Source organism: Falco peregrinus, chromosome 10 (genome assembly GCF_023634155.1).
Source record: "Falco peregrinus isolate bFalPer1 chromosome 10, bFalPer1.pri, whole genome shotgun sequence".
NCBI classification, from domain to species: Eukaryota; Metazoa; Chordata; class Aves; order Falconiformes; family Falconidae; genus Falco; species Falco peregrinus.
In genome coordinates this window covers 4,454,284-4,475,042 of record NC_073730.1, presented here as the reverse complement: position 1 = coordinate 4,475,042, position 20,759 = coordinate 4,454,284, and the positions used below count along the sequence as shown (strand labels likewise).

The 20,759-nt window shown below is 44.1% G+C and overlaps 1 protein-coding gene across 2 annotated transcripts in view; it reads right to left on the bottom strand.

Moving 5' to 3' along the window:
* Positions 1-7,188: 7,188 nt before the first annotated feature.
* EDEM3 (ER degradation enhancing alpha-mannosidase like protein 3) overlaps positions 7,189-20,759 on the bottom strand; it is a 32,586-nt gene continuing 19,015 nt past the window's right edge. Inside the window, exons 12-21 of one of the 2 annotated variants that reach the window (XM_055815349.1) lie at positions 19,893-19,976; positions 19,240-19,364; positions 18,575-18,740; positions 15,876-16,030; positions 14,945-15,098; positions 14,244-14,438; positions 13,287-13,452; positions 12,604-12,789; positions 11,677-11,724; positions 7,189-11,053 (exon numbers count right to left, since the gene is read on the bottom strand). In XM_055815349.1, coding sequence (XP_055671324.1) covers positions 10,647-11,053; positions 11,677-11,724; positions 12,604-12,789; positions 13,287-13,452; positions 14,244-14,438; positions 14,945-15,098; positions 15,876-16,030; positions 18,575-18,740; positions 19,240-19,364; positions 19,893-19,976 — 1,686 coding nt within the window. In that variant the 3' untranslated portion in view covers positions 7,189-10,646. The remainder of the gene's footprint in view (positions 11,054-11,676; positions 11,725-12,603; positions 12,790-13,286; positions 13,453-14,243; positions 14,439-14,944; positions 15,099-15,875; positions 16,031-18,574; positions 18,741-19,239; positions 19,365-19,892; positions 19,977-20,759) is intronic. The other variant, XM_055815348.1, reaches the window with a different exon arrangement.

Genomic DNA, 20,759 nt, shown 5'->3' with positions numbered 1-20,759 from the left:
CCACCGCTGGGACTCTGAGAAAGCATCGAAGGACCTGAGCAAACCCCAGTCTGTCCTGGCTGGGAGCAAGGCTTCGCAGGAGCAATGCGTGGTCAGATGGACTTGCTGGGCTACTGCAGGATTTTCCATGATGTCCACATAAACGAAGATCTGTAGGAACCGCTGGGGAGCATAGCTTGGCAAACTGGGCTTCTCTGAAATTTTGTGGAGATTCCCACTTTATCATGAAGAACTGGGCAGGGTGTTAGAAGCTCTCTGGGCTTTTGCTGGTGTGGCTGATGTTTTTTAGGATGTTGTCTTGAACTCGCTGGTTTGGCACTTGTCTTGAACACTTGTCTTGAACAAGTGTGTGGCAAATGCCCTTTCCTTTCATTGTTACTTCTAATCTCTGTTTGAATTTACCTTTTAGAAATAAGCCTGGGCTGACTGGGGCAGGATCCACTTTGACTCCCCATGAAGGGCTCGCGCCTGCAGGTGCTTTATTTGCCTGGTGCAGATAGATGTTACTGCTCACAGGTGTTACGGTTTCGAGGGTGAAGAGCAGCCTGGAAACAGTGTAGACATTTGGAGAGGATGGATGGGTAAACAGATAAAACTGAGAAACCCATCTGCAGACCTTGGCCAAATACCTTTGAAAAGGTTCATCAAAGCAGCCAGTTAATTAGCTGACTACTCATACTGCTGTTTCCCATGAACCTTCCTCTGATACTGGACTTCAGCCCCAAAACTATACCATACAAAACTCAACATTAATTTCCTCCTTTGCTTTCAGTAAGAGTTTTTTTGTTTAATTAAGTCTCTCTGCTGAGACCCAGAAGACCCAGCTCGGTCTCCTCCTGTGCCACAAGTTCGTTGTGGCCACGGACGGGCCATGCTGAACCTGGGCTGACTTACTGCACCTCTCCATCCCTTTGTGCTCATCAAGAATAGCAGTGCTGCTCAGACCTTGGATGCACAGGTGACATCTTCATCCCTCAAACGCCCTCCATCACCCTCATGCCGTCATCCCTGCATGCACTTGGGCGGGCTCTGACCTTGCCAGCAGCCGGTGGAGTTGTGCGAGGTGCTGCCTCAAGACGCAGCGGCCACTGCTGTAAGAGAAGGGAGGCAGTGACCAGCAATATTGCATGATTTTTTTGCAGCGTACCTTTTTGTGGCTGTAAGAGAGCCCACGAAGCACAAGTATTTTAAAATCTGAATGATGAGTCGAGTGAATGGGTAGATGAAGCACCAGAGACATGTTTCAACTCCAAAGACACTGCCATCATTGCACGAAAATGAGACTGAAGATAAATATTCGGTTCTCAGCTATTTCAATTCTGTCAAGACTATAAAACAATAATTACCTGTCACTTCAGTTTTGGAGTTAGCAATGACTCAACTCCACATCAGCTTGGCTGACATGCCAGACCTTCAGGATAGGAGACGCTTCCAGCTGGGTGATGTATGCATCCACCAAGGAATGAATTTAATAAGAGCTTTAAACAAAAGGGAGCGATTTCCAGTTGCAGTTGGGACTTCTGTCCCACCAGCAGCTTTGGTTAGCGTTGCAGCTTTGCAGGTGACAGTCCGTGACACCATGTAGGCTTTGTCTCCAGCATACATGTTTTATGCTCCTCTTCCAATGTGACTTGCCACGTTGGCCATTTCTCCTTTGTTTTCTGAACTGCGAGCTGGCAAACTTGTGCTCTGATGGCCCATCAGGTGCCTTCACCCCCCCAGCATGGGGGAAACCTACGGCACCTCCAGGTCACATCAGGCTGTGGGGAGCAGCGGCGCAGCGTGCCCCCCATTCACTGCCACCCGCTGCCACCGATGAAGAGCACCAGGCTCCATGAAACCGCCTACCCGGCACGATCACCGCTGTAAGTTCACGTTTTCTAACTCGACAAAGGTTAAACAACGTTTTCCAAAGGCAGCACCGTCTCTAAAGCTGCATGACTGCAAGCGTGCATCCAGCCAGGTCCCCGCACACACCAAGCAGGATGGAGAACTGCTGCCTTCCAGCCGGAGGTGCCGAGTGGCTTGTGGAGGCGATTTCTGCATCTGCAGGGAGAAGGCACCGAAGCGAAGGGATGTCAGCAGGGTCAGGGCTCCCCGCAGCCTGCGGAGGGGCCAGCCAAAGCCAACGGAGGCCGATACAGCCAGAGAGCACCTGCCTGTGGGGTCGTGGCTGTGCCACAGGTGTCCCTCAGGAGCCCCTCCGGGGACCAGTAGTAGTCAGTAGCTTTATCAGTGGCATCAACAGTGGGACTAAGTGCACACTCAGCACGTCTGTGGGTGGCACCAAGCTGAGGGGTGCGGTTGTTTCGCTGTAGGGAAGGGATGCCACCCGGAGGGACCTTGGCAGGCTGGAGGAGTGGGCCCATGAAGTTCCAGAAGGCCACACGCAAGGTCCTGCGCCTGGGCTGGGGCAATCCCCGCTATCAGGATGGACTGAGGGATGGCTGGATGGAGAGCAGCCCTGCGGAGAAGGACCTGGGGACACTGGTGGGTGAAGAATTGGACATGAGCCAGCACTGTGCCCTGGGTGCATCCCAGCAGCGTGGCCAGCAGCCCGGGGAGGGGGTGCCCCCCTTCTGCTCCGCTCTGGTGAGACCCCCCTGGAGCCCTGGGTCCCCAGTACCCGCCAGCCATGGAGCTGCTGGAGCGGGCCCAGAGGCAGCCGCGGGGACGGTGGGAGGGCTGGAGCCCCTCTGCTGTGGGGACGGGCTGGGAGAGCTGGGCTGGCTCAGCCTGGGGGAGGGAGGGCTCCGGGAGACCTTGCTCTGGCCTTCCGATACTTACTTGCTTTAAAAAATATATATATTAAAAAAATATCTTATTTTTTTAGTGTAACTGCATATCTCTACCCATTACATCCGCTTTTATCATTTTTATCATCTTGTTGTTCTTCCTTACCATCTTCTCCATCTTCATCATCATCATAAACGTGTGGGACTGTGAACCTGCTTCGTAAAAGCCACCTATAGTAACACCGTCCTCGTGGGCACCTGTTCCTGCGCCCACAGCAGCGCCTCGGCAGCGTTGTGAACACCAACAGCACATTTTAGGAGAAAACTGTCCTGTTTTTTCCAAGGTTTGCCAGCATTACCAAAGCTGACACTCTTCAAGCGCAGCAGTTCCATGTGGCAGCGGGGCCAGGACGGCAGGGGACCCCACCGATGGCTTTCACCCTAATTCCTGAAAAGTTGAACGAAGAAGCCGGCCCTGGCGTGGGGTGAGCTCCGGGCTGGAGGCCGTGTCTTTTCCTGACAGTAGCTGCCCATCACTGATTTATCCGCTGGTGTCGCACAGCAAAAGGAGCCGTGAGTTTTCCTTCCCAGAACGACTCGCTTCGTCCCTGCTGCGCTGCCATCCCGATGGTTTCTGTGTAAATCAGGAGACCTGTGCTTTGATCTCAAGCCTTGTTATCAGCGACCGCCTGGCCTTACGGGTCTGCCCTGGTTGTGGTGCTGGGTGGGAGGGTGGTACCCTGCACGCCCCGAGCTGCTGCAACGAGCATCCTCCAGCGCTGCAGACTTTCTTTCCCTCCACAAGCCTTCAAGGTGTGAGTTGAATAGCAAATTTGTTCCCCTGTATATATATATTTTTTTAAAAAAATAATAATTTTTGAGACAAAAAAGTATTCGTGTGATTACTGCAAGAAACTAGAAAGCTACATGTGAGAACTGAGTGATATTCTTGGGGGTTTGGCATTCTGCTTTTGTGTCTATTAATAATCCCCTGGAGTGAGTCATATGGAGATGCATTTATTCACTGAGTTGGAGAGAGCTGCTACCCAAAAATAGCAGCTATGTAATTTTTTATGATGGTGTAATGCTAGTGCGGCGAGGATTGACATCATTTAACAGAGATGCTCTCTGCCTGGCAATCAGATAACCTGTGTCAAGCCAGAAAATAAACGTGCAAAGCCACGTGCTTGGTTACATAAAACAGCTGTGAGAGCCCGCCGGTGCTGGAAATGCCTTTTTGCCCTTTCCTGCACATCTTTTGCCCCTTTTTTTCCCCTTATGCCTTTCTAAGTCATCTTTGATAATTTTCTTAAACCGGACTGCGAGGACTGTTGGGATGAGGAAAAGGCTTTTGCTGTGGAGGGGAGGATCACGCACGGCTCTCATGATCAACATTTATTCTGTTACCACCCTGCCACCCGTGAGGAGAAGAGTCCACAGAGAACTCCTAAAATGCATCAAATTCAATCCCACGAGCTCTGAATTGCTCATCAGTCGCTGCTCTGCAGGTCCCTGCGCAAAGCTCCGAGCATCCCCCTCCCCCAGGGCTCATGCCCAGACCCCAGGGACCCAGACACCCCAAAGTGGTGCGAAGGCAAGGCAGCACCTGGCAAAGGGTGTGAAGGCAGACAAATGCTCGGGTAAGGTTTGGGGGCTTATCTTTTAAAAGATGAAGCTGCTTGGCTGTATTTCTTCTCATTCTCTGCCCTGCACTGCTGCCAGCAGGTCTGTCCTGGTGTCGCAGCCAGCGGGGCACCCGAGCCGTCCCCACGGGCCCAGGGCTCCCCAAAAGCATGTGTGGGTACCCCTGAGCATTCTGCATTTGCACAAGTTTGGCTTAAATGCAGTTGGAGCAGCCCTGGTCACGGCCTCGCGCTGCGCCCGCCGCCGGAGGGTTAATGAAGATGGATGCACCCGCGCTGGGGCTCAGTGGCTTGGGTGAACTCTCCCAGGCAAGCTGTCCTGTAGGGCCCGCTCCAGCTGGAGGCGTTTATTGGCGTTATCTTTTTTATGTAGAACTTCAGAAGAAAATGGGACTCCTGCCGCCAGCAGATCTGGGCTGACCTGAGCGATGGGACACGCAGCAGCTGAGGCTGAATTTTTGCCAGAGCAGCTGAAATCCTCCAGCTTTGGGTGACCTAACTGGGAAGTGGAAATGGGAAAACTGAGTCACCGCCCGTCAATACAACTATTGGCACAGAGTAATTATTAAAGATAGTTTGGATAGGAGGTGTGATGTACTGGTGCCGCCATGCCTCCCTTACCCTTCCCACGTCTGTGCAACGGGCGTTCTGTCCCTGGGGAGCAGGAGTATCAGGAACATGTTCAGACCTGGAAATAACTAACTAAATATTCCTGATTTCTTGTTACAAAAGAATTGTAAAGAGAGGCAGGGATGGGGACCCACCCTTTAATTTTGCATAACATTTTTGCCTCCCAGAGGCCACCTGCAACGGGAGGGTGATTCCTTGTTATTTGAAACAGCATCTGGGCATCACAGCTGGCAAGGCGGCGGAGATGAACATGGGGAGATAAAAACAGATCCTCTTAAGGACGGCAGCAGGGTGTCACTAAGAGAGAACACTGATTCCTCTAAGAGATTTCTTTTTTATTTTCTCTCTCTTTTTAAGAAAATTAAAAGTAATACACTTTGCTGAGGGTTTGCTCCAAGACCTCTCCCGTTAGCCCAGTAGAGATGAGAGGACCAGCTTTACTGCCGTTCATGGCTGTGCTCCAACCTCCCAAGCCCCCACCCACCCCCCACCCAGACCCAGCAGCTGGGAGGGCAACGGGTGAAACGCTCCTGCACCGCGTCTTGCCCAGGAGGACCAGGGGTTTGCAGAATTGGTGCTTCTTTTAAGCAACCAGATCCCTCTGCCCGCAGGGGCAGCACCACAATGACCCACGGCCGTAGGACGCTGGCAGAGGACAAACATCTCTGCCTTTTTTGGGGTGCAAGTTCAACACTTGGTTAACGGACAGACGGGAAGGAACGCAGGGAGGTAGGGATGGGGCATCCCTGCAGAAAAGGCAGAGCAGACGGGAGGCCACAAGGCTTATCAAGAAAGGTGGGAAAACGTGAAGGGCTGCAGCCACGAGGGCTGCTCCATCGCGCTGGAGAGGTCAGTCCTGAAGGGTTTGGTCTAAACCCGCGCGTGCCAACCCTGGCTTAGCCCTTGCCCGCGGTCATCCACTCCAAAGAGATGCCAGAGGAGCGTGACACACCTCGATCCATGTATTTGTCTGCTTGTACCAGTGCTCTCCTCTGCCCACCTGTCTCTCTGCACGTTTCCTTGGGGCAGTCTTTTATTATTTTAATCTTTTTCTGCAAAACCCCACATTTGTGCTGGACTCAAGAGCACATGTCTCAGTTTGCCCGTCTCTGAGCCGTGTTGCCCTGCAGGGTCAATAGGCAGTAGACATCTGATTTCAGGAACACCTACAACTCCCAAAATCAACAGAGGCAAGGGAAGCACACAGGACCTTCAAGGGTGGTGGTACATACCCTGCAGACCAAAATGCTTTCTGAGCATCCCAGCTTAAAGACCTTTCAAGGGATGAGGAAGGTGGAAGGTGCCTTTGCTCCAAAAACACTCTAGTCCCTGAAGTCCCGATGTTCCCAGAACGATAGGTTGAAGAAATCTAGCACTTCATGGGTGAGGCTGTTCATGGTTTCTACTTAATATCATAAACACTGCTGAGCACTTGAGCAAGGACTTACATTCAGAGCTCCTGCATATTTTATTTTCTTAATCCTAACTTCCACGGAGGAAAAGCTCATAGGAGTAGAGGTGTCAGGGAACAGCTGGCTAACAGAGGAAGGATGATGGAGTACCTGATCAGGCCCAAGAGAGACCTGGGGTTTTTTTCAATTTAGTGAAAACAGGACCAGAAGTTGTCATACTTAAAACAAACTTTTGAGGATCTGTATTCTCACTGCAGGAATGGACTAAAGAAAGAAAGAAAAAAAAAAAAAAAGAGTTGAAATAGTCCAATTCAACGAGGCTGCTGAGAGCCTTTCCAGCACACTTCCAATTTTATACTGAAAAGGAGGTGGCTTGATGATGCGGAACATCCCTGTTTCCCAGCCTCGCAGGGAAAAGCCCCTTTATATCCAAAGGTCCTGCGCTGCCTGGCTGTGCACCCCTGCGCCCACCAGCCCCCGTCACCGCCGGCTGGCCTGCCCTCAGCGCATCCCGCAGAGCCGCGGCCTTACCCTGTGTGCTCCCAGATGGAGAAATGCTTCCAGGTTCCCAGCGGCGCTTTCTCCTGCCTTTCAAAGACCCCGGATAGCAGCGCTGCCCCCGGGGTGCCGACCGCTTCACCAGGGTGCCAGCGGCGCAATCGCTGCATCAGGGTCACTAGTAAAGACACGGGAGTATCGGTGTGACGGCTGAAAAACCACGGCAAACACAGCTGGACAATCCAGAAATCAGCAACAGTTTAGCACAGCTGGACCAGAATATTTACATTTTATTAAATCTTTACAATCAGCAATTATAATCAAGTACACAATTATGTACACAGATTATATACATTTTAGCCCAGACTTTTACATCACAGTACATAGTTGCCCTTAGAAATATTGTATACACTTACCACCAGACAGTAAAACCCAACAATAGTGTTACAGCACCTGTTATTAGACATCTTTCATAAGAAAATATACGGCTGTAAATTGGGCTGGCTAAAAAAAAAAAAAAAAAAAATCTTATAAAATCTGAACATACAATATTTCATTCACAGAATGGTTTTTTCTTCTATGTTCTGACTGATGCCGTTTGCATAAGATGTCCTGGTTTTAACCTCTCAACACGCGCTTACTCGTGCCTACTGCTGCGCCTTCAGGTACGCTTGCAGGAGAACCACCAAAGCTGGACTCATTTTGAAACTTCATTAAGAAATAATAAATGTAAACAATTAAGAAGATTCCTCTAAGATCAAATGAGAAATTAATTGGCTGATCTGAATTACATGGCATGGAGTAAGTGCTAGTTCCAGCTGCGATTACTGAACCCTTCAGTGTTCAATACCATACAAATAAATGTACAACACCGCACAGAGGCAATTACTGATTAACCAGCGATATTCCGCATGGAGGGTGCAGTCCCCTAAAAATTTGGGCACAACACTTACTCCCTTCTCCAAAAGGTTGTTGATATTTTTTTTTGATGAATACATTCTTTTTGTTCTTAAAGATGACAGTGACAGAAACTTGAATTATTTCCAGAATGATATGAAAAGGTTAAACTAAAGCCTATTTCCTCATAAGGAATACAAAGTGAAAATAACCTGAATAAAACTGCCCCCCCCCCCCCATTTAGTCCTCTTTCCCTAAAGGTCAACCTTACCCGATTGAGTTCCGTAAACAAAGCTATGGCTCTCATGATGGTTTCAAAGGGAAAGCAGAACAAAACAAACCCAAACCAAACCGAAAGGAAGGAGGCAACAGTTATCTGAGGTAGGCCACCACCAAAATGATGCTTCAAATCCATTTTGAGTTCTGGGATCATTCTAAATCCCTTAAAAAGAGAGCTAATGTCTGCTGCTTTAGCAGTAGATGTGGAAAAAGCAGTTAAATGAGTTGGTGATGGCAAGGAAAGTTAATCTTTTAATAAAATTTTACATCTACACCTAAATTTTCTGCAAGTAAAAAAAAAAAAAAAAAAAAAAAAGAACAAAACCAAAAAGAAAACCTTTAGTTGCTATATTGACAGTCTTAACATAATGACCGGAGGGCCTCTCCACCTATAAAAATAGTTCTATTTCCACCAAAATAGCTAACAAATATGAAGACATAGTCCATGTTGAAGAGCATGGGAACAAAAATGCTCCTTTCGTGGCACTAAGCACTGACAGATCAGAGGAATTATCAGAGTGAAAACTTTTGCTCTGCACCTGATGGTTTTGATCCGGCAGCTGACTGCACTTGGCCCCGTCGCTTCGAGCCCAGGCGCGGCCAGGGGAGCGCAGCATCTCTTGGGGGCGGGCTGGGGCTCCAAGTAACGAAGGACACTTTAAAGGCTCCCATGATCAAATGCTTTACATGAAGAAACTCACGTAACAAAAAAGAGAAATCAAAAAATTCTCAGCCGAAAAACCCCAGCTGCTTCAAGCCCTGCTCATTCAGTCCAAACCTCCATCCGGTTATTTGTGCAAAGGAGTTATAACTACATTTAAAAGCTAATTTATTTAAAAGGACACTTATTCACTATTCTGCTACCACTTCATTCCCTCCTCGAAATTACCTCCTTCTCTAGTGATTTAAATAAAGTTACCATTCACTTTATGGATAATATTCTGATAGACTGTCGTGCTCTCAAAAGGTGCCTGTGCATTCTGATACTCTTGAAAGCAAGTGTCGTTAAGTATACATGTATACAGCATTTGCCTGGCATCTCTCCATTCACACTGTACAGGAGGATACATAAATACATACAGTATGGCTGTACTAATTAACAGTTGCATATTCAGCACGCATAATTTCACCAGCTAAATGAAAGGTGCAATTCAGAGCGGGGCTTTTTCTTATTCCATTGTAATGATGAATATAAACCTTCGTTTTTAGCCTGGTGCAGCATATAGGCAGTGTTAATTTATTCTTTAATATAAAACAATTCTCTGAACCACGATTCACTAAAAGCAGTTTTATATAAATCAAGTTGATTAGTTTTGGCAGTTTCTTTGGACACAGTCAAAACGTCTCTCAGTGGGTTTAAACATCCCCATTTTTATTTAAATAATATTTTGCGTAATTGGGATAACAAATTAGGACTCACACTTACCTGTAACAAACTCCTGAAGCCCAGAGTAACAAACCAGTCGTCCTCACAGTTCACACCACTATACTTTGAACTATGGACCCAACAGCCAAAATTGTTGCGCTTCACTACTGGTACTGGCCTCGCTGCCTTACGTATCGCACGTATAGAAGTTGCATATAAAAAGAATGGCAACAAAGTCAAGCCATTAGAAGTCAAACGTGTAGAAAAAGGAAGATTTTGTTACAGCGGATCTAGTTCTGTTTAGTGTCCTTTTAGAGAATATTGCCGGTTTAAATTCCGTATCTCGGGGTAGATTTGAGTTTTTCAACCTGGGAGGCCAAAGGAAACACCCGTAACTCACCGCCTGCCTTGCCCACTCTGCCTTAACCTCGAGCGTAACTTTCACAACACGCCGCGAACCTTTACCTGGTGGACCCCAAGGCTGTCTTAGTTGCCCTGATGGAACCTGCTTACAAAGTACACGTTGCCTTTGGTTTATACAGCTTCTCTAGGTGAAAGCGGAGCAGAAGGGAAAACTCACATGTCATCATGGCTGTTCTTCGCGGTAACAGATGGAAGGAGTGATGAGCAACACTACATGTCTCAGTGTGATATGTCAGGATAAAATCAAACTGCTTCTAGCTGTGTCTTAAAGACACGACAACTGGAAACAATTTCACCTCCTGCTATCAAGGCAGGCCTGCAGCTGGGTGGAAAGCCGTGAAACCGCACCTCTGTTCCCACCCGAACAGGGGCTGACCCACTGCCTCCGGGTGCCCTCACCGATAACCGTTACGTGGTACGTTAACCCCACCGTGTTCAACTTCTGCCTTCCAGGCACCAAGGAGCGTGACCTCGCAGCCTGGAATGCAGAAGTGGGGCTCGCTCCCTGCAGGAGCCTCCTGGGCTCCCCCACAGCACCATGCAGTGGAGCCGGACAGATGCTTCAATTGCACGTTCCCATTCTCAAACAGGAAAAAATAAAACAATACAAAGAGCACGTGCTGGATTTCTGTGGTATTTCCCAGGTGAAACCTGGTTGCTCATCACAATACTGAATATGTTTTCTAGTTCTCAGGTATCAGGGCCTCACTTCTACCCACAGAGTTCGCCATCTGCTTACTAACAAATAAGTTATTATTACAAGTCATAGCTCATCCTTTTCCATCATTTCAAATGCTTCTATATCTTCATTCCAGTCTGCTAATATGGATTCCATAGGTTGGACTTTATTATCCCAGTTAACTTTGGAATTTGACTCTGTCTCGGTCTTTTGTTCCTGAGGCTGGTTATTCCCTTGTGTACATGCTGGCTCTGGAGCACTAGCCTCATCGGTTCCAGGGACGTAGGAATCCTGATTTGAAATGGAAACGCTGTCACTGTCTGTGTTTGCAGGAGATAAAGAATCAGGGTCAGTAACATCGGAGCTCTCTCCTTCTTCAGGCTCCTCACTGACTACACCAACATCCTGAGATGCTGAAGTAGCTTCCTCTGAATTCTGTTTATGTGAATCGTTTTCAGATAATTTCTGGTCCATATTCTCCATTTCCAAGTCTTTGAGAGGGAAAAGAAAAAGAAAACAAAAAACTTTGGGAAAAAAAACCAAACTAGGAAGGCAGCATTTTATTACGTATTTCAAAAGCAAGATCACTTCCCTTGGCCTTACTTCCTCAAGGAAGTGCAGACTTTCCATTGATATGAAAATTTAATGTTACTAAGAAACACATTTTACAGAGGGAGGGAGAGGAGGGAAGACATTTAAACACATTCTAAATTAGGGCAAACAATATAGCGAAAATAGCTTTGGCTCCTCCAACTTGAATAGCGACTTCTGGGTCAGCGCTAGTTACCGTCCTTCAGCCTTAAGCAAATACCCACCGCGTGCACGGGACCTCAACACCAGATTTTAAAGCACTCCCAGATCCACCACTATCCCACATCTAAGGAAGTGGGAGTCAGGCAGTTTTAAGTTCACTGAACTGGGAATTAAACTCATCACAACTCAAAGCAACTACCGTACATATCTCAAGTACTGATTTAGCTTTACAGCAGCTGTCCAGTTTAACCATGCAGACTTCTCTGCAGCTCGATGTTTATAGCTACTAGACAGGACACTAGTATTTCAGGGCTTGCAGGGAGCTTAACTGCATACGCCAGTTTTAACATGGGATACTTACTGCTATCAATAATGTAGTTTGGAATCATTTTACCTTTAAAGATTGTTGCTGGGATTCCAAACGGAAGCACGAGGAAGGGGGAAGAAGCAGATAGGGATTATAAATTCTTAAATGCAGAGCTATCTTTTGTATTTAATATTTTGTTAGAGCAGCTTAACAGCATAGTTAATCAGGAGGAATTTGTAAGCAGCTACAAAGAAACAACACTAGCTTTTAGCATATCACCTTTACAAACGTGCAGAAAATAAACGCTGTCACTGGTTTACTAGAGATACTTGTTCTTACGTATGCTGCTCGGACAAAGCAGCGCTAGGTGGAAGGCTTACAAAAGCAAAAACCCAGAATTTCCTGCCATATGCAAACATTTCAACTGGGAATGTATTAGCTTGCAATTTTCTTGTATTACACCAGAAAAACTGCAAAACATCTGAGGTCAGCAGCCTTATTTCTCATGATAACCACTTCTCCTTAGATAGGCAAAATAGTTGTAACAGTTGTCTCTTTCCTTTTGGGTACCAAGAATGTCACTGGGGAGCTAGATAAGAGAGAGGCATTTACAATGTAGGGCACTGAAATCACTCACGCTATTCCTGACACTACTTCAAAGCAGATTATGACAAAAAGCGTTCAAAAGGAACCCAAAAGGCTGAGTTTTCTCATTAGTCAAACAGACAAGTAACTTACGAACAGCATTTCTGGATGTTAATGTTAATGTTGGGGGGGGGGGGGGGGGGCGAGCAGATAATGACACATCTCAGATAATGGCTTTCTTATGAAAAAAAAATAACACCAATGTCAAAAAGAAAACCAGAGCTACCAGATGCACGTCTGCACCTTTGGGCAGCAATAGAAATCATTATTGTACATTTTACACTGTCCCACAGCACAGATGGAAGCTAAATTTGTATAAATAGCCTCAAATCTTACCTCTGTCTTTTGCTTTATCAGAAAGGAGCACCTCCACAGCCTCGTACTCCTGGATTGCGTCCAGTATAATGTTTCCTTCCTTGTTGAAGAGGAAGAGCATGGGAATCGTAATATCGTCTGTATTCTTTCCGTCACCGGCCATTTGGAAGAGAGGAGCCGTGTCGCTGCTGCTTCCCTCGTTGTCATCTAGCCAGAGGCACACAAAAGGAAAAGCAAGCAAACCTCCTGTTAGGCAAACAGGCCACGACTCCGAACGTCAGCAGACTTTCTGAGCAGCTTGCCACTGCCCGATCAGTTAAGGGCATCCCAGGCATAAAATGGCATGTTGGTCGTAAAAAGCAAAAAGCCAACTTGCGTACTTGTTTTCCTTAACATTTTTCATTTCTATCTCGTCTTCCTCAGCAGTTAGTAGACATCACTATTTCAGTGCTCAATGCTCCTTAAATAACAACTTTTAATCTGCAAACCCGGTGACAATCACCCATCCCAATTTATTTCGCCACACTTTCTGCGCAGAACAAGACAAAACCAAAACATTTCCTCGTCTTCTGACAGCACAATTTCTGTGCTGGAGTACTGGCATCTCAGAAAGTTTAACAGCTTCTTGTCAGCTTTCCGGCATCTTCAAATCTGTAAAATACAGGTTACATTTACACAAACGAAGAACCTGAAATTTTATTTACCGATGACAATGCCTCCTATTGCCCCAGCTTTTTGAATGTTTCGTGCCTTTTCAGCAAACATACACTGGCCTCTTTGCATCAGAGCAATTTTCTCTTTCACTGCCTCAGGATTAGTGATCTCTGAGCATCCATTATATGGCTTAATGGTTGCAACAAATCCTCTCGTCTGTTTGGAAAAACAAAAAGAAAGAGAGAATTAGAGCGCTAGGCTCAAGATTGCAAAAGATTCTTAAGATTTTCATTTCTTCAGTTAATCTAACACATTTAAGCGTTGTCTTCTGTCAGTGCAGGCCATCTTTACCCTGAAGCCGGAGTTCTAAGCAGCAAAGAATGCCCGAGTGAAAACCTAATTCTCATATCTGGCTTATTTTTTCTATACCTGGGAACTGTTGTCTCTGGGGAATTTTCTTCTGTGAACTACTGATCTGGAACTCCTCTTTTGGGCTGTTTCTTGCCCAGCTGAAGTCACTGGGTTCTCCTACTGCTTCTAACAGAGACCACGACCACTGCTTCTGTGCTATTTTCTTCTTCCGTCTAGACACAGCCTTTTGTAAAAGCTTGCGTAAGGACAGCCTGTTGTAACTCTAAAATGGCGTCTGCAAATTCATGGCTGACATGGCAGGAAAACCTTCCCTTAAATCAACATCTCTCAAGATATGCACTGCAGATTATGTAAGTTCGTTTCAAAAGCCATATTGCGTATGCATTTTAAATCCTAAATTATGACCAATGACTCGGGAGCAGAGCATGGGCCACAGACTGATAAGCCACTCATCTATAAGACTGTCACTGCTGTCATTCTGTCATTGCTGCGCCCTGTCATTTTAACCACTGTCATTAATTGATCCCCCTCTAGCTGGCCACCCTGAAATAGTACCAGTACTGTAAAAATTCAGGCTTATGCAATAAGGAAAGTAACAGAAAGCTGGGAACAGATCATATACACATATTACATACCCCTGCTTTGTGTTTGGATAAGTCCATCCCAAATTGTGCTGGTCCAGCAGTCAAGACCACCCTGCCAAAGAACGGATGGGAAACAATTTGAACGGCACGAGGAGGTAGCTGTTGTTCTTTCTGTTGCTGACTGGAGAGTTCAATCATTTCCTGCATGAACCGTAAGCCATCTTCAGCATCGAGCGAACTTGCTGCCTGAGTAGCAAAGAAATGAGAAACAGTTTCTTCTTAAATGTTTTGAGAAATTTGGGAAAAAAGTTGAAATAGAAACTTGAAGGTTTGCTTGGACCACTGCTACAAATATTTAAAAACACAGCATGGATGCTCACTGGCATTCATTCATCATTTCAAACTAGGAAGTTAATCTATTTGCACCTCCACCACCCAGAAGTCTAAAAAAATACAAATATACAGACCTCCTAAACAAACAGAAGTATCTCACACTGAAAGCTAGTATTTTCAGATAAGACACCGTTAGCTACATCACTTTGACATGAAAAGTCTCCATCTAATTTAATGGAAGGTTAGTTAAAAGTGTCACTGAGGCGAAGGACTAGCAAGCATCAGCCTGCTAAACCCAGTTGTACATCCACCTCATGTGCCTCCTCCCAGAGTCTGGCTCTCCCTCCTGAAGCTTTATGTGACAAGTATCATTGCCAGTAGGATTTCACTGAAAGTCTTAAACAGAAGTACTGTCTTACTTGCACTGCGTGCTGTACTAATTGTACTCTTCCATCTTTCAGATGGATCAAACTGACTCCCATCTTCTTCAGTATCTCCAAGTGTTCAGGATTACTGGCCATGAAATCTCTGGCTCTCAGTGGTGGTTTTGGTCCACTTCCCAAATTCTCTTCTCTGCCAAAAGATAGCAGAGATCAAAGCTTTAAAAAAACAGATTATTCTTGAAACATAACTCTCAAGTTATTCCTACTACCACAAGATTAGAATTCTTCGGAATAATGCTGAGTACAAGCTTCACTAGGACGCAACATCTCTGTCAAATTACCTTTTTTAAAAGTTGTCAATATTATCAATAATTTTGTAGTGCAACAAGCACAGGCAATGTTCATAAAACTACCATATACTACCTCTTGTTTCTAAATAATCTGCATTATTGTAAGACTGACTAAAACCAGTTTTCCTCATACAGTTACTACTGATTTTACTCAAGAAGTGTAAATATCAAAGAGGTGGTCAGAAGGACAAACTTCCTCAGCTTTAACAGGCACTGTCCTAAGCTCTTCAACACAGTTGAGGTTACGTACAGTAGCATGATTTGCTTACTACAAAGAGTTGCAGAACTGTTCAAGAGACTACAGAAATGAATTTCACAAATCAAGAGAGACATATTTCCTGTGTACCTGGGCTACCTTTCCCACTCGGGAGTCTGTGGCTCATTAAGCTCCTTTTGCTTTGAAACACTTGCTAATTTTTGCTGGAATGAACAAAGCCTTGCTGATGATGCCACAGAAAACAGAACTGATTTTTCCCATACCTAGGCTATCCGTTCTTAAAAGGGCTAAAACTCAAGCAGAGCAAGCTCCAGTACACCTCACATTTCTCCTCCCATGCATAACATACCCTACTCCTCTCGCTTCTAGTCTAACAAAAGACAGAAAATATTCATCTTACGCTCTGGAAATACCCCTAGGACAGCTCTTATCCACCACGTTTTTCAAAGGTTCACGAATACTCTGAGCAAACATAGGGTCATTTGGGAAAAGAATCTGGGTGTTGGGACAGGTCCAGTCAAAGTTGCTGTCATCCAGCTCTGTGTATTCCGTAGTCTAAAATGAAAGATACAGATCACCTATTGAAAATGCAGGTTACATTTTTACACAAAGAAAATCAACGGAGAGACCTACCCATAAGTAATCTGTGTGCTCAGGACACACAGCAGCTGAACACAATAAATGTCCTACAACCACACAGATGCCAGGAATAAAGAATGCATCACTCTTCTGTGCTACACGTTGTAATAATAAAGGGTAACCAGTGCGCTACAACCGCTTTCAAGGGATAGATAAATACAACACCAGTTTTAATTTCTAGCTTACCAAACTGGTATCCACAGTTTCTGGGATTTTTTTTCAGAAACAGCTAATCCTCTACGGGCAAACAGAATGTCTCATGTATGCATGCTGTCGCTAGTGCCCTTGGATTTTTACGTGCTGGACAATGAAAGGAAGTAGTTATGATTTCATTTGGTATTGCCTTTCTGCTGAGTGGATGAGCTGCAAGGCTTGTATTTTTTATATTCCTTGCTTTGTACGACTAGGAATGTCACATCTTTTCATACGAACAAAAGATTGTCCTCTTCAGGAGCCACACAGACTTGCAAGTCTGAATGGGCAAGGATGAATCTATATATAATTCGAACAATCTCTATTTTCAGAAAAGACAAGAGTTAAGATTTGTACAAATCGCTGTTTTGTAACATGTGAAACCATGCAGAACATCCATGGTGGTTTGGAGCCATATTTAGCCTCTTAGTTTTGCAAATAGCTGGTTGGATAACTGGCAAGTTAATGTTCTCACCTATAAAAATTCATGTAGTATTTATCTACTTGCAAAAAAACCCCTGTTTGCAACGTATTAGCTAATTTAAAAAAAATAATGTAGTATTTAAAGGCTCCCTAAAAAACAAGACCTAAAAGGCTATTAGGCTACTGGAATAAACACTTTGAAGTACATACAGCCTTAATGTGATAAATAGTAGTCACATCACTTAAGAAAGAAGGTCTTACAAGCACTACTGCAAGCATCAGCATAGTAAAACATGACCTTTCCTGCTCATGAGACTAAATACAAACAGGATGTTGGGTTGATACTACAAACTATCTCACAGACATTTTGGCTTAACAGCACTATGTTTATATTAAAAATAATTTACACATTCCATTTGTTCCTTATCAATTTTTCCCCCATCAGATAAAATCCATAACAGTAACACATTCGTCTTCACAGCCCTTTGGTCATGTAACGCGTTTCGTGGACACCATTTTCAATGGACCTTTCCTTGTATTACGCACGTTAGCAGCTTTGACATAAAGAGCTTAACAAAACTGCATTTGAACAATTCACTCTATCCTCATTACTGGCCTTCTATGAACATTCGCAGTTCTCAAGAGAACTGCCTAAGTTAGGCCAGCACTGCACTGCACACAGCATCAGCTGTGGGAATCCTGTCTTCTCAAAAGTATCATCTTCTTATGTTGGGAATGAAAGTCATACAAAGTGCTCCTTCAGGCCCGTCAGGGAACTTCTTGCATAGTTTAAAAAACAGCCTCTGTTTCCAAAACTCAAAGACAAAAGATGATAAATGCTCAAGGAAAGAACATTTCAGAGAGGGTGCAGGACCCCCACTATCAAGGAACATGAAAAATTAGTCCCATGACCCATTAAATGTATTACCAATGTTAAACATTAAGAGCAAGTAATTAAAAATTTTTCACTGTCTAATCCTAGTGCCCCTAAGACAGGGTGCTTTCTACTCAATTACGAGATTTCTCCAGGACACATGGCTTGAGATACACGAGCATTCTCCTCTGATCCATGCATTATTGTACAACTCGTAGTAAAAGGAAAAATAGGGGCACACTAACATAAGTGAATTTATGCCCCTGATGCCAGACACATCTCTCTCTCCACTTTCTCGTGCATTTCTTCTGCTTCCCAGTAGTATTACTGCCTTAAAGATAAATTATATCACCTTACTGAGCAAAAAAACCAAAAAACCCCACCATATTTATGATGCTTCATGCAAAGTTACATTACTATAGGTTATTTTGGAAGGTTAAGTAATTTATAAACCCATAAATGTTCTCACATTTACACCACAGATGCCTATTGCATGGACTCAAAAACTTAATTATCCCAAAAGCCATAGCTGTATCTTGTCTAACTTTGTAGCAGTCTCAAAAAAACCTTTCAAAAATTACCCAAGCATTCATATAGTAAAACAAACAACAAATGTTTTAGAAAAAATAACAGAAAACAAAGATGCAGATAAAAATATCATAGTGTGTGTTTTCAAATTTATACAGAGGTAAGGAATGATTTTCTTTTTAAATAGTGCTAATATTCCACAGCTTTTTTTCTCAAGATTCAGCAATGCAGAATCCAGTCATAGAAACATTATTCATACCCGTGTGACTGGCACTGTTAATTTGATGAAATAGTTCATATGAAACAAAGTGTTAGAACTGGTGTACTTCTTCAAACTATGATTTTTCTTCCATTTCCTCTCATAAAAAAAAAAAAAAAAAAAAAGAAAAAGGAACTGCTTCAAAACATCACTAAAACTGATTTAGATTTGAGCTGTTACTTACTGTATTTTTTTTAGAGATGGTTTGGTTTGTAGTGGAAAGCCAAAGTGGCAATAGATGAGCTTCTGTAGTGAAGATATAATCTTCAATGTCGAAAATCATGTCTTCCTTATCAGCAAACAGCAGGTAAAGATATTTAAACATCTCGGCCAGAAAGAAAGAATCCATTCTATGGAGGAAAAAAAAAAAAAAAAAGCGTACGTCCTTTAGGAAGATCCCCTTTTTTCTAAAGCATAAGTGAAACAAATACTCATATTTGCTCCATCTCTGAAGACTTCATGACTATTTTTGTTGAACTTAATGCCATTAGCTTTCCTTCTACTTGGAAGAAACTATGTTTGGAGGGAAACGATTCAGCATGTTCAGTACAGAACAGCAATATAGAAAAAACTAATAAAGCTCTTAAACTTCTAGATTTGAAGTATATTTTGTTATTGAAAGTAATTAATCTACTGCTCTGAGACAAATGTAAAGTTAAACTAAAAATATTCTTATGCAACAAACTAAAAATATTGAAATAGTTTATCGACTATGACAAACAGGCAATTTAAGGCTTGGTTATCAAACAAGACAGCTACTCAAAAGTCAATTAAATTATGTAAACAGGGCAATTAATTTTATTATATAATCGTTTTATGAGAGAAAAAAAAAAAGTTGCGAACTTTTACCTGTCTTCATGACTTCCTGTACGAACATCCTTCATTGCAGCAAACCCACACGGTACTCTTGCATACTTGTTCAAGTTCTCAATGAGTGTTTTTCCTACTTCTAGATAGTAAGGGTCCCCAGTAGCCTATAAAAGAAAACCAAAAACCGAACCCAAACATATAGGTGCAGCTGACTTACTGTACAATTAGCAGCTTTCATCTTCCCAGTGCTGATTTATTGACTCCATACCTTCTCAGACACCAGTAAAGTCTAATTTAGTTATTGGATACTACTGGATTACCTATTACGAATATGCAGATAAGCACATGGAAATACAGGAACGCAAGACATTTAGGCACTGCTCTCCTGTGCAAGGTACAAACGGCTTTTGCTCTTAGCCTCCAAGACCTCTTTAAGAGAGTTTAGAAAGATCTAAGTACTTTACAACATACGGGCCTCTGTCACTTAACAGTTTTCTTTCTAATTCTAGGCATATAAAACAAAATTCATAGGACAATTTTTGATAACCAGTACTTTCATCTACTATCTACAGGGTCCAGTACATAAAATAAGCTGGAGATACGCTGCTCATTCTATACTGAAATAAAACATCAACAAAATACCAAGTACTACACAAAGTGACCAACAGTCAGAGGAATATAAGTGATCTTACCTTATACAAGAAGTAAGTGCTTTCAGCAAATTCAGGCCTTAAAGGATGCTGAGCCCAGTGAACTCTAAAGTCCGTTGTGAATGCCTGAGGAGGAAAAAGAACAGACAAAAATAAATGCAAGAATGAAAACCAAACACAGGTTTATTTTGGATCCTGCGTTAACCCACATTACAACAGCTAAAATACGCAACAGTGCAGGACTGAAGGCCCAGCATCAGTCTCAGGGGGGTTATAAGAACCTCTGTCCAGTTAGTACATTTGAGGCCAAAACCTAAACCTCAACCAGCGCTCTCATCCACTTGGCATGAGCGAGATTTAGGGTTGCGTTAGTGCAGGACTCCAGGCACCACCCAGCCTCTTGCTGAGTGTCCAGCAAGTGGAGTTCCAGCAGGAGGTACCAGAGAGAACCCGTGTTCCAGACCCAGGAGGCAGCTCAGGGCCTCCAGGGGCTCCCATCAGCACAGCCCGACCTCCAGCTGCTGCTGCAACCCAAGCAAAGCCGCCTGGAGCAGGGCTGCTACACAGAGACCACCCAGGCTTTGCCAAACACCATTTCTGCAAACGTACCTGCTACCTGACACTTCCAGTGCATTAAAGTGTCCTTTCAGACTGACTGATGGTAAGCAGCTGTTTCTAGCATAAGAAATACCACAGACTAGAAGTCAGTTACCTAAAAATTTCCTAGTATATGTATTCACTCTTAATATGCACTGGCAAAAGCCACTTCTGTGATGCCTTATATTCACTACTAGTTCATACCAGGGTTTAAACTAAGTTTTTGCTAAAGGTGATGGCATATCGGGTTAAATACAACTAACTCATCTTTCAAAGTTTCCTTCAGAAGTACAAAGCACTGGAAAAAAACAA